Source organism: Micropterus salmoides, unplaced genomic scaffold, assembly GCF_014851395.1.
Source record: "Micropterus salmoides isolate LMB-PRFRI ecotype aquatic unplaced genomic scaffold, ASM1485139v1 Ms_hic_scaffold_21, whole genome shotgun sequence".
Classification (NCBI taxonomy): Eukaryota; Metazoa; Chordata; class Actinopteri; order Centrarchiformes; family Centrarchidae; genus Micropterus; species Micropterus salmoides.
Window position 1 is genome coordinate 9,465,520 of NW_024041262.1, and position 12,217 is coordinate 9,477,736.

At 41.3% G+C, this 12,217-nt stretch overlaps 1 protein-coding gene across 1 annotated transcript in view; it reads left to right on the forward strand.

Moving 5' to 3' along the window:
* The window catches only part of cpped1 (calcineurin-like phosphoesterase domain containing 1), a 34,233-nt gene extending 22,981 nt beyond the window's left edge, over positions 1-11,252 (forward strand). The window contains exon 6 of the mRNA XM_038735525.1: positions 8,000-11,252. Coding sequence (XP_038591453.1) covers positions 8,000-8,226 — 227 coding nt within the window. The 3' untranslated portion in view covers positions 8,227-11,252. The remainder of the gene's footprint in view (positions 1-7,999) is intronic.
* Positions 11,253-12,217: the final 965 nt, after the last annotated feature.

Sequence of the window (12,217 nt, forward strand, 5' to 3'; positions counted from 1 at the left end):
AGTGTTAAGGCAATGGGTTGACTTAATTGAGTTTGCCTTTAAAGCTACATACGTTGATATTTTTTGTTTAGATCACATGGGGACAGCACAACAACCTGTAAACACAACTCTGATATAGCATCACCTTTATAGAGTTAATGAGTTTTCCGTTTACACATCCATCAGACACAGATCAACGTAGTCAAATATTCACTCGCCTTTTAGCTCTATTTTTGGTCCCCACCATCTCCTGAGGGAAATATCCACCTCTTGAGCTTTTAAGTGCTCCACTATGTTCACCTGCTAATCACTAACTTTGTCTGTCTGCCCCTTCATGTCGGGCATGAAAACAGCTGCCTGCTGCATCTGGTAACAAAGCTGATGAGAGCGGTGAGATTGAACCAAAACACTAAATTGAGGGGCAGTAAAACCAAAACAGTGTTTTAAAAGATCTGTCATAGAGCGGAGTAGAATTGCAGAGTCAGGTGATATATCTCTGTGGGTTTGTCATTACGATCGACCCTTTTCATATTACACTGAGTAATTTTGTTCCCCCCATTGTTAATGCAAAAATATTGATTATTGCCTCAGTGGACACCTTCCCTTTTTAATACATTCATTGCCACACATGTCAAGGCTCGACAATAATGGTGGCTCGATGGCCCAGGGCCAGTAAAAAGTAACATCGGGACTGTTGAACTAGCAACTCACTGGCCCGATCAGGCCAGTGCAAAAATATTAGTATTAAAAAAAGAGAAAACAAAAAAATCACATTAGAAACTCAACATCCTACTATTGTTTTGCACTACTTGGCGTGCACTGTGACGTGACAAGTGGCTGTCAAATGTTATTTCTGTAATCTAATCTAATATAAACCAGCATTCTCTCTAACGGCCAGCAGGGGGCGAGTTCACTGGTTGCAAAAAGAGGTCGGGTTTCATTAGAAATAATGGTAAAATGAGGCTACTTCTCATCTAAATTTTTACCTTAGTAAACATTTTCATAATGAGTTTATGAGTCTCAGTCGCGAGTTTGACGTCTTCTTCAACATAACATGATGTTCGTTTAATAAATTATGGCTCTGTTTAGGGGGAAATAGACCAGAAAGCAGAGTGTACTTTAGGGCGGGACTGCCTTGTTATTGACATGTCGCTACCGTGGCGACCTGTCAGGATAGAGGCGACTTGTATCCACTGCTCTCTGTAAAAGAAATTTATTAAATGGCTGTCAGCAGGAGAGAGAGCAAGTCATGTTTGAGTCTGTTAGTATGTTTTGTTTTTTTAACCTTTTTATTTTTTATAATTTTAACTGTGATTACATTTTAGAGTAGTTTTTTTTTATTCAGAATGTATCTAATAAATGAATAAACATGTTAACAATATAACATAACTTATAAGTCTCTGGTTTTGTTGTAACACTGATAAATAACTTCTGGAGGGAGGGACAGTAAAAATTGTCTGGGGGCCAGTAAGTCTCAAAGCAAAAAAGTTTAACGTTGAACCCTGCATGTAAAAGTACCTGAATCAAGTAAACAAGTAAACACATGCAGCTGTAGTATTTATTAGGGTAATCAGATTAATAGAAACTTTTAAGTCCAGGCTTTTTGAGCGTCCTCCCCAGGTTGGGGCCCTGGGTTCCACAATTTCCCTCCCTATTATGCCCCTGTATGCCTGTGATCTTAACAGTTGTGGCCTGTTGTACTTGGAGAAACATAAGGATCATGGCTTGGTACCATGTTGGGTACCAAATGGCCTAAAGGCATGTATGCTCTCTGAAGGATAGATGACATGCTGACTACTTTCATTTCCCAGCTCCCTTTGTGGTAGCGTTCATATGTAAGTGTGTGTGTGTGTGTGTCTGTGTGTATAACTGGAGGACACAGGAACGGGAGGCTACATGGTGACTGATGGCTGAGAGTGATTTATGGGGAGCTGGGGCTGCAAGATGCCTCACCACACTACATCATTTTGTATCCCTCTGTCATGCAAATTATCAACAGCCACCATTTCATGATGAATTATTTCCCAGACCTGCGCTTTAATGACAACCGCCCTTCACTACAAGCGCACACGTTGTGTGTTCCCTCCTACGCAGCCCGTTCTCACAGATGTGCCGATGACAGCTTTGTTCAGAACTACTTGAAGAGTTTGTGTCAAAGGGAGGGGGGGGGTTGAAAGGTCTGAAGGAAAAAGGTAATCAGGGATAGGGGGGAGGTTTAGTGGCAAGATAGGAACTTAGCTCGCAATTAGCAAATTCAATCAGTGACCAAGAGATGAAAGGGAGATGATGGTGAGTGGGAAGGGAAAGAAGGGGAGGGTGGATAGAAGGAAGAAGCACAAACATCAAACATGATTAGATGTGGACAGATGTTTCTTTACTTCCTTTATTCCTTTATTTTGCGGTCTACATCAGCAACCACATTAGCATTTAGATAGTAAAGGTGTTTCAGAATAGTCAAACACATCCACCAATTACGGCGAGCATGGCTCAAATGATTGCAGCATATAAAAATCATAATATAAACAAAATACAGTCGCATATTGGAGGGGACTCCCCTCTCCTTTCTGTGCATTTTTCTGCCACCCCGACCAGAATTCAATTTGTCTGTGGGTAATTTTCCTCCGTTAGCGTTCAATATGTTTTCATCACTCTCTGACTGCTTACTCTAGGTATTTTTCTGAGTGCTCAAACACCCCTTCCCCTCTCCCTCCCTCCCTACCTCTGTCTGTCAAAGCAAAGGCCAGTCCCCAGATGGGAGTCTTTATCACAAAGAAAAGCACAAAAGAACCAGCACTGTTTCAAGGCTGACAGGCAAATGGGATTTCCGCAGAGACTGAGACAAGACGTGGAATTATCAGCACAGAGAGTGCATGTTTTCGCGAGGGCACCCACTCAGCAAGAAAAGGGAAAGGGAAGAATGCAGCAAAGTACAGTGAAAGCAAAAATTGGTTGAAAATGGGTTGAAATTGGACTGAACAATCCACTACTGTATGAAATACCGCTATTTAACACACTCTGAACACACATTTTGTCTCTTGTCTGCGTATAACGCATATACACTTTGCACAGTTATATGGTCCATTTTCTATGAGGCTGAATGGGTTTAGTATGGTTTTGTCATTGGAAGGAGAAGGATGTTATTCTTTATGTAGCTCAATGGCTAGAACCGTGATACTGACATTATCACAAGTTAAAGGTAAAAGTAAAAGTCCCACCAGACCACCCACACTGGTTGTTCTGCGAGGCTCTTTGCATAACAGTGGACAGAAAGTTAGGTGTGCTGCTTTGACTGGAGTGAAAATGAGTTGTATATTGTATTTCGCCATTGTCCAATCAAGGCCATTTTTCCAGAAGGGTGCCAGCTATCATTATCTCGGAGGCAGTGGTAGCCTACTGCCTGGCTACAAGTTTTTATTTTAGCAGAGAACAACAGCAGCTGTTAACATTCATGAGTTGTATTTTCTGATTGAAGGTGGGCACATTATGTTTCTGGATTTCATCTGTAAACCATTTCACAATGTATAAGATAAGTGAATTAGTTACTTAACAGCAGCTGACAAGGTACAGAGCATTTAAAATTCCATAGTCTTTAGTGGAACTATTTGCTTGCAGGGAACAACTACCAAGTCTGAATGAAGCAAAGCTTCCAAGCTACGTCAAGCTGTCAACCTGAGCAAACCTTCTGTTTTGCCATCATGACATAAGTTTCAAACAATGCTTTATTAGCAACACTAGCTAAAAATGGCTCTAGGGATACTAGTTTCAGTCGACCCTTGACTTTTCCTCTAGTACCACATGCTTGACATTTGTGGTTTTGAGTGAAATGTCTCAGCAATGGATTGCCATTACACTTGGTACAGATATTCATGTCGTTAGCATTTAGCTCACATAGCTGCTAGCATGGCTGTAGACTCTCAAGCCCAAAATCCACTGACTCCGGCTTTGATCCGTCCTCAGCACGGCATCAACGTCCACTGGAAGCATCTCTGAAGCGTTTCAGCAGCAGAGCGTGCAGCCTGCCCCACGTTATTGACTTGTTCTACTACCTTCTTCACAGCTCCCTGTGACCCTTTTTTGTTCTGTCGTCTGCAGGGGTGCATATCCACAGGAACCATTTTGTTTATTATGATTAAGTAGGCTACGTAGTTAAATGGTTTCTTTTTTATGTCTGTTTTAACCATGGTTATTGTTGTTAAATAGTGAAAATTGAGCTGGTTCTCTATGCTATTCTGTGTCTGACTTCCTGCCAGGTTCCATCTGCTTTGTGCTGCTTGATGCGGCTTCCGTCAAAAATAGACTAGCTACCTATTCTCTGCAGAGTGGAGTGGAGAGCTGCGTCTGGGGCGCTTCTGGGACACGCTGCAGCCGCGTGTGGTGGACTCACAAGCATTGACTAAAATGACCACGATTTAGCTCCGGCATCTGCAGCACAGCTGTCACGCGATGCAGGCAGATTCAGTGGACTTTGTGGATCAGTGTTTCTGCTGCTGTTACGTCAAACACCCCATCCCGATTTTATTTTGTGGTAACCTATAGGGTAACCAACCCCATGTTCCACTCATTTCTCTTAGTGGTTTAATCAAACCAGAGCAAGAATTTGGACAATCTAAGACACCCTCTTAGAGTAAATTCAAGTCTAAGTCCCTTATGTCGTAATAAAATTTGAGTAGTGTCTGACCTACGTTCAACCCAAGTCAGGAAGAGGTTTCCCAATGTGGGTTTAACCCTCATCACTGTGTTGGTCTGAAAGTCATCACTGCCAATAAATAGTGTATGCTACCACAAGTCTTTGAAACAATTCTAGGCTATTTGGGGATTCTGAATTGTTAGCTTTTTATGTATTTTTCAGATCCATGCGGCAATTTCAGCCTCTTGTGCTTTCCGACATTCATTTTCTGGCAGATAATTTCAGAGGTCAGCTTCATCTTCCGACTGCATTGCAGGGAACAGCTTTTTTATTCCTCTTTTATTCTGTTTTTCCAATTGTTTATGTTTTATTCATACAGACAATCTTTTGGAGATTGGAAATGCTTTTCTTTCTCAGACAGGCCAAGTTTTCTGCTTTTTAGCAGACAAGGACCCAGGTGGTTTGACTTCTAAAGCCCGCGTAATGACGCTGCTCTGAAAGCGCTCACATGAATTCAGTTCAGGGTGTTATCTCTGGGCCTTTGCTAAATCGTTTCTGTGAAATCGGTGTTGTTCCGTTAGAAGCCAGTGGAACAAACCTGCGGCACGAGCCGATTCATTTCTGCAACACACAAGTTGTCCTTTGGTTCAGTCCACTTAAATTCTCAGCTATACTTGAAACCTTGAAAGGAAGCCTGTAGTGTGTCTTGACAATGTAACAGTGATCTCATTCTGCCTGATAGACATTAGATGGGTCAGCCAAGCGCAACTCTACCAGGACCACTGTGCCACAGAGGAGAAATCTAGGAGGTGAATCTTTCATAGAACAGAACTGAATCTGTTATTCTGGTATTTGAATAGAAATGTTGAAGGAAAGGTAGTTCTGGTCATCTGAGAGATTAACACCATATATTTAGTTTGTTTACCACAAATTGTAGATTTTACTCATGCATGCTAGGCTAAGCTAACTGGCTGGTAGCTGTAGCTTTATATTTAGCAGACTGTCATGGGAGTGAGATGAATCTTCTCATTTAACACGCAGCAAGAAAGTGAATGTGTTTTTTCCCGAAATGTTGAAATGTTTCTTCTGTTTGTGTGTGTTCCTGTGTTAAACAGTGACTCCATCTGTAGCTGTTGCGCAGTGGGGCCTTTTTATGGCTATGAACAACAAACATACAGCACAACGCTGCTACATGGATGCATCACAAATATAAACTTACATATGGGGGATGTTCATTGCTGCTGGGTGGTGGTGTCATGCTGTGTGTGTGTGTGTGTGTGGGAGATCAGGATCATCAGAGAACAGAGACAGAACTCAGACGAACTGACACATGTATACATATGTACACACTCCCACACACTTTATTTGGCGACATGATTAATCATGGCATCCTTGGGAGTGTTAGAGGAGGTTCAGAAGAAGCCATATCAGCTTCAAAAAGATTTTTTTCTTTCCCCCCAGCTGGTTTATTCGTCATTATCATCACAGGATTAATTCCTGTCTATCGCTTCTTTACTATTGCTGTCTTAGCGTCTTCCTCCCACCACCTCATCTCTCTGAGGTGAAGAAGAAGTAGCAGCCCTCATGTGGATACTGTAACAAATCCAGCATTACCACAATCCGCGTTGCTAACTGAGTCATCAGGTGACCGAACATTTTCCCAGGTTCACACTTCTGTTGCTGCTTCGCTTTGTTGTCATTCACGGGGTCTAAGTAATTGTAGATGAGCTGTGTAATTCCTCGTAGGACAGATAAAAACACTTAGATGTCTGTCAGCATGGAGCGACTACGCACAAGCCTATACACACACAGTCATACAGAGTAATGAGTACATGCCTTGGCCTAGAGGCGTAGAGGGCATCTGTGGCCATTTGGCCTTCATCTGGAAACATCAAGGACACACATGTACACAAACCTGGCCTGGCCAGTTATTCTGCCACCTCAAACAGTGGCAAGGTTATATGAAAGGCTATTATTTCTGGGCACATACACATAAACAGATGAAATGTGTGGTTCATAATAATATAGCTGCAAACCCACCCACAAGTCAACAGAAGGGTTGGCTTCAAACACGGAGCTGCCCTAGGTTTGACTGTAAATGAATTTAACCCAGTCTTACACACACAGGCCTGAATCATCAATTTCCATCTATGGTGGATTCATTATTCAATAGTCCAGCATGTGAAACCGCTGTCCCCACATAGCTCTGAATTTTAATATAAATTTGGGTCACATTTGTATTCTGGTGCTGTTTGATTATGTAGAGTGGCGGATTTGATGATTCAGGGCAATTTCACGGTACTGACATCGAGGTAGTATCAATGGATACATAAGAGTTTTTCAGGGGGATCTTCCTCGTCTTTGTTGTGCAGATTTCTGGAACAGGCCGATGTCTTTCTCATGCATGGACTGCAATTTATCCTCTTTTGTTGCCAGGTTTTTTGGGGGGGCTGGGTGTCTCTCTGGAGACGAAGCAGTGAGCAGCTAGACTTCCCTCCATGGAAACATCCTGCAGTACCCATTTTAAAAATAAAATCCCTTCAACTACATTTGAACATGCAAGCACACACACACGGGTACACATGATACAATGTATTGTATTACTACACTTATGAGGCAATGTCACCGATATGTTATAACCATAACCTTAACACAACCATAATCCAAATCTTAATCCAAATCCTAACCTTTTGTTTTGTGTGAAATGACGCCAGCTTTGCACAGAATGTCAAATTGGTTCTCCCAAAACTAAAGAAACTAATTCATACGGACAAATAGCACCTTCACACGCAGCAAACAACTCATTTTGCACCCCTCATTCAAAGTAAGGCTTGTTTGGCGTGCCATTTTAAGTGTGCAGTCATTTCAACTGTAGTGACACTGCATCACCGCCGCAGGGCCGACTCATACCCTCACCGTTCTATTAATGATGTCGTCTGTAATTGAAAATAAATTGAAAATCGTGGCTCCCTAATGAAAGTTCCCCAGCTTTACAAAATATGCGACAAGTGGAAGGCTCCTAAGTTTTCTTTCTTTCTTTCTTTCTTTCTTTTCTCCTCCAACATTAAGTGTTGATCACTAACCCTGTAAAGTCTTTGTAGACATGTTTTGGTCAGCCTTTGCTATGAGATGTTAATAGTTTATTAGTTTATTTAGTATATACTGTGCTTATTATTATTTGGGATACACGAGGGACAGAGGGGTCAGACATGGTGTGAATTATATGGCACTAAAAAGCATGATGCCTAGACATAGTAATATCAAGTAGAGACAAACTATATCAGGCCACTGAAAAAATTAAGCCTTAGCTTTATGCATGGTAATGCTTGGATTTGTGTAACTTTCCATTGATGCTCCACCTTCAGCCCTCTCACACCTCTCTCATCACCACAGGAGTGAAAGCTGTCTTCTCTGGCCATTATCACCGGAACGCCGGTGGTTGCCATGACGGCCTGGACATGGTCGTGAGCTCGGCGATCGGCTGCCAGCTCGGCGTGGACACCCACGGCATCAGGGTGGTGGTAGTGACTGCAGACGGTGTCATCCATCGCTACCACAGCCTAGAGCATCTGAAGGCGCGAGGCATGGATGAGGACCTCAGGAAGCTCCTGCAGGCTTGAGGGCCCAAGGAGGGAAAATCAGGAAAAACTCAGCTTGTCAACGGCTTGTTTTTTTTTTTGGTTTTTTTTGTGTCAATTGTTTTGTTTTGATTATACAGTTTTGAGCCCCTGTTCTTCTAAGCACACAAAAAGGAGACTGGCGCGTTGGTCAACTCATGCGTCAGCAGATAAGAATGTGAGATATTAATATTATTCATACTGTGTGTTCCAAGTAGATAATTTGCTCGATTATGATGAGCTAAGACTTAGGCTTCTGATCTGCCAGGGACCCAATCTCCCACAATTCTGTGTATTCATCAAAATGGAATAAAATAATTGTAAGATTAATATGGAGGCATGTTCGGTCAGAAACGAGAGGAATTTAAACCAACAAAGATGTGACTACATGCCGACACACGCATTATAAAGTGCCCAGAATCTTTTAAAATTAAGTTTGAAAAATGAGTTTATGTTTTCTCGCTACTGAATGTTTTCCTAGATGCATCTCCTGGCGGATGTTATTATCACTGGCCTAAATGTGGTCTAAAACTAGAGGTTCTTTTGTGGAGAAGCACATCCTACCGCACAGTCCTCCTGTATCAGAAAGAGACTGACACCCACTCTTTCTGTGCACTGTAAATGTTAAAGGTCAAGAAGATACACTATGGTAAAGCTACATGTCGTATGTGTCTCACTTTAAATGGATCCAATCTTTTCCAGCGTAAAAGGGAAGATTCCACCTTAAAACTTTCAAGGTGCATCTGGTTGTCTGGGGGTCCAGTTTTCCTCCTGTTTCTCTGCATATTACCGAGGTGACAATGCAAATTCATCAAAAAAGAGGAAGAGAAAGGAGTTCTTGTCCAACAGCAGACGGGAATGCGAGGCAGCCACAGGGTTTGTTTGCAAAATTCACTTTGGGAACGTTCTTTGAAGGCGGTTGAAAAGCATCATGAGAGATGTAGGAAATCACAAAGTTATTTAGATATAGATCTGACGGGTTGAGACAAATTGTGGGCGAATGACAATCTAACAATGTGAGCGTAACAAAGGGTGGAATTTTCTTTTTAATGGTCCTAAAATATCCAGCTGTCGTAGCTATTTCTTCTATGTTTGCTGTTGCTGCAGTCTAATACCTTGTTGGCTATCCTATGCAATCCATTCACTTCACCTGTGTGTGTGTGTGTGTGTGTGTGTGTGTGTGTGTGTGTGTGTGTGTGTGTGTGTGTGTGTGTGTGTTTTTTACTGTTTATCGTGGTACGTTGTTTGAATGACCTCGAACATGTAGCGTTAATTGCTGACCGATGACCAGTTTATAGCCCCTTACACTGCCCTTGCAGACTAAAGATAACTGTTCTGAGTAAAACTGAGAAGTGTGCGTGTCTAGCAGTAGTATTACATAGTCTTTGTATATAAGTGGACTTGGAAAATTTTTCTTAATCCATATTAATTATAACAGAAATGACAATCTTGTTTCTGACTAACACTGATTTTAATAAGTTAAAAGTTATAATCCTTAAGAATTGAGTTCTGGTTGATGAAGAAAATATTGTCACAGATGTTGCCCGTGTAATTTATTGATTGATTGACCTCCGTGACAAATACAAAGCCCAATAAAAGCCAGTTTACTTCTCTTTTAACGTGAAGGAGCTGCAGCAGTACGAAATGTTGGGTTTGCACTAGCAGTAACTTTATACAGTTATCAATCAGATAAAATTACAAACAGTAACACTGGATTATATACATGATTCATGTGAATGCCCAGTGAAGGGAATTTAAACACTAACAAGGAAAACTATTACATAAAGGAGTAATTACAGAGTTATTGCAGGAAATGGGACCATAAATAGTATCAATTGAAAATCCCAAGGATTATAACATAAATGTCTTTTTCCTTTGTTGCGCCGTATAACAGAGCTTACTCATGCCCAAATCCATTTCTCTTACACTACTCCAGTACAGATAAATTACTCCGATGTGTTGCAATATCCATTTGGTTTCTCCTAGTTACTTGTTTATTAAAGCGTAGATCAAACTGACTGCTTTTCCCTGCACTGTGATGTTTTTGTGATGAAAATATTTCATCATTGGATCCGAGTTTATATCAAAATGTATGATGCAACACTTCAAATTTAATCCCACCTAATTGGTTTAATCTGCCTTGCATCCTTGCTGTGAACCCTGCACACGCACACACACAGAAGTGCTCGGCGCATAAAATGAATAAATTGTGATTGTGGTGTTAAATGACAAACTATAAAGGACTGGTGTCAGGCGGTTAACACACAGTGATGTGATCTGTTAGTGATTAATGGTAGGAGGAGCACAGTATTCATAGACGGTGTTACAGTCTACTGGCTGCAGACTTATTTGGAAGCTCACAGTCCCGAAATTGTCTTTAAATTGGACGTTACTGCAGCAAAATCACTTTCTCTATGAGCCCTAAATGACTACTCGATTACACTTTCCACACACACACAGACTCTCACACTCATCCTGACCGATTGGGAATTTAAGATAGTTGTCATGGCAACCCCTTAGCAACACATCTGTGTGTCTCTGAGAGAGACTGCGAGTATTGGAGAGAACGTATAGAACGTACTCCTCCATCTGTGTGTGTGTCTCCGTGGTCTGGTGGTTACTGTAGGTGATTTTTTTCCATCAGCAATATGATCGCTGACCTCATTTCACACCGACGGGTTCTGTCTCTTTTCCAAAAAGTCAGCATGCGATGGAGGGAGGAGGGGGGTGAGAGGAATGGATAATGAGTGTGATGTGTGAAAGTCCATCTCCTTCATTTCCTGTTTGAGAAGGAACCTTATGTCCTTATCTATTTTTATATCCTTGTGGTAGCCGAGCTCAATCACATTGTTCTTTATCTTTTCTGTGTGTATGAATTTGTTTTAGAGCACATTTGCTCTATGAATTGGGGAACATCACACACTTTGACTCGTTCCCGTGTCAAATTCTAATGAATGACCTATACTGAACACCATGACTGTGACATGATTGGTTGTATTTTTATAATAAATGTTGATTTTATCTAATGATTGCAGGCTGTCATTGTGTTTATTATATTGTGTTAGCCATTTTTGGTGCACAAACAACTTTTAATGCAAACCTTTTGAACTTTATTACTCAGAAATCAGCACCCAGAAAACTACAGTTTAAGTTGAAGTCATAAAAACTGATTTTAACCACTCCACAGTTATCATGTGAACAAATTATAGTTTTGGCAAGTCTGTTAGGACATCTTCCAACAGTTGTTTACAGACAGATTATTTCACTTATTTCCACTATATCGCACTCCCAGCGGGTCAGAGGTTTTCATACACTGCATTTAAACAGCTGGGGATATTCCAGAAAATCATATCATGGCTTCTGATAAGCTTCTGATAGGTTAATTGACATAATTTAAGTCAACTGGAGGTACCTGTGGTTGTGTTTTGCCTACCTTCAAACACAAGCTTGACATGTGAAAGTCAAAAGAACTCCACCAGTCTGGTTCCTCCTTGGGAGCAATTTTCAAACGCCTGAAGGTACCAGGTTCATCTGTACAAACAACGGTATGCAAGTATAAACACCATGAGACCACACAGCAGTCTTACCACTCAGGAATGAGACGCGTTCTGTCTCCTAGAGATAAACCTACTTTGATGCAAAAAATGCAAATTAAACGCAGAACAACAGCAATGGACTTTGTGAAGCTGTTGGAGGAAACGGGTAACAAAGTAGGCGTATCTAAAGCCGGAACTGAAAAAACGTGTGCGAGCAAGGAGGCCTACGAAGCCGACTCTGTTACGTGAGTTCTGTCAGAAGGATTGGGTCAAACATCCAGCAAATTATTGTAGAAGCTTGTGAAAGTCTGCCTGAAATTTTTGACCCAAGTTACACTATTTTAACTATTTTTTAACCTGGCTCTTGGATACTTATAAATCACTGGGACTCTATGATAGACTACTATAGTAGGCTATCACCATATTTTGCAACACTTTTATTACTTACTTATTACTAT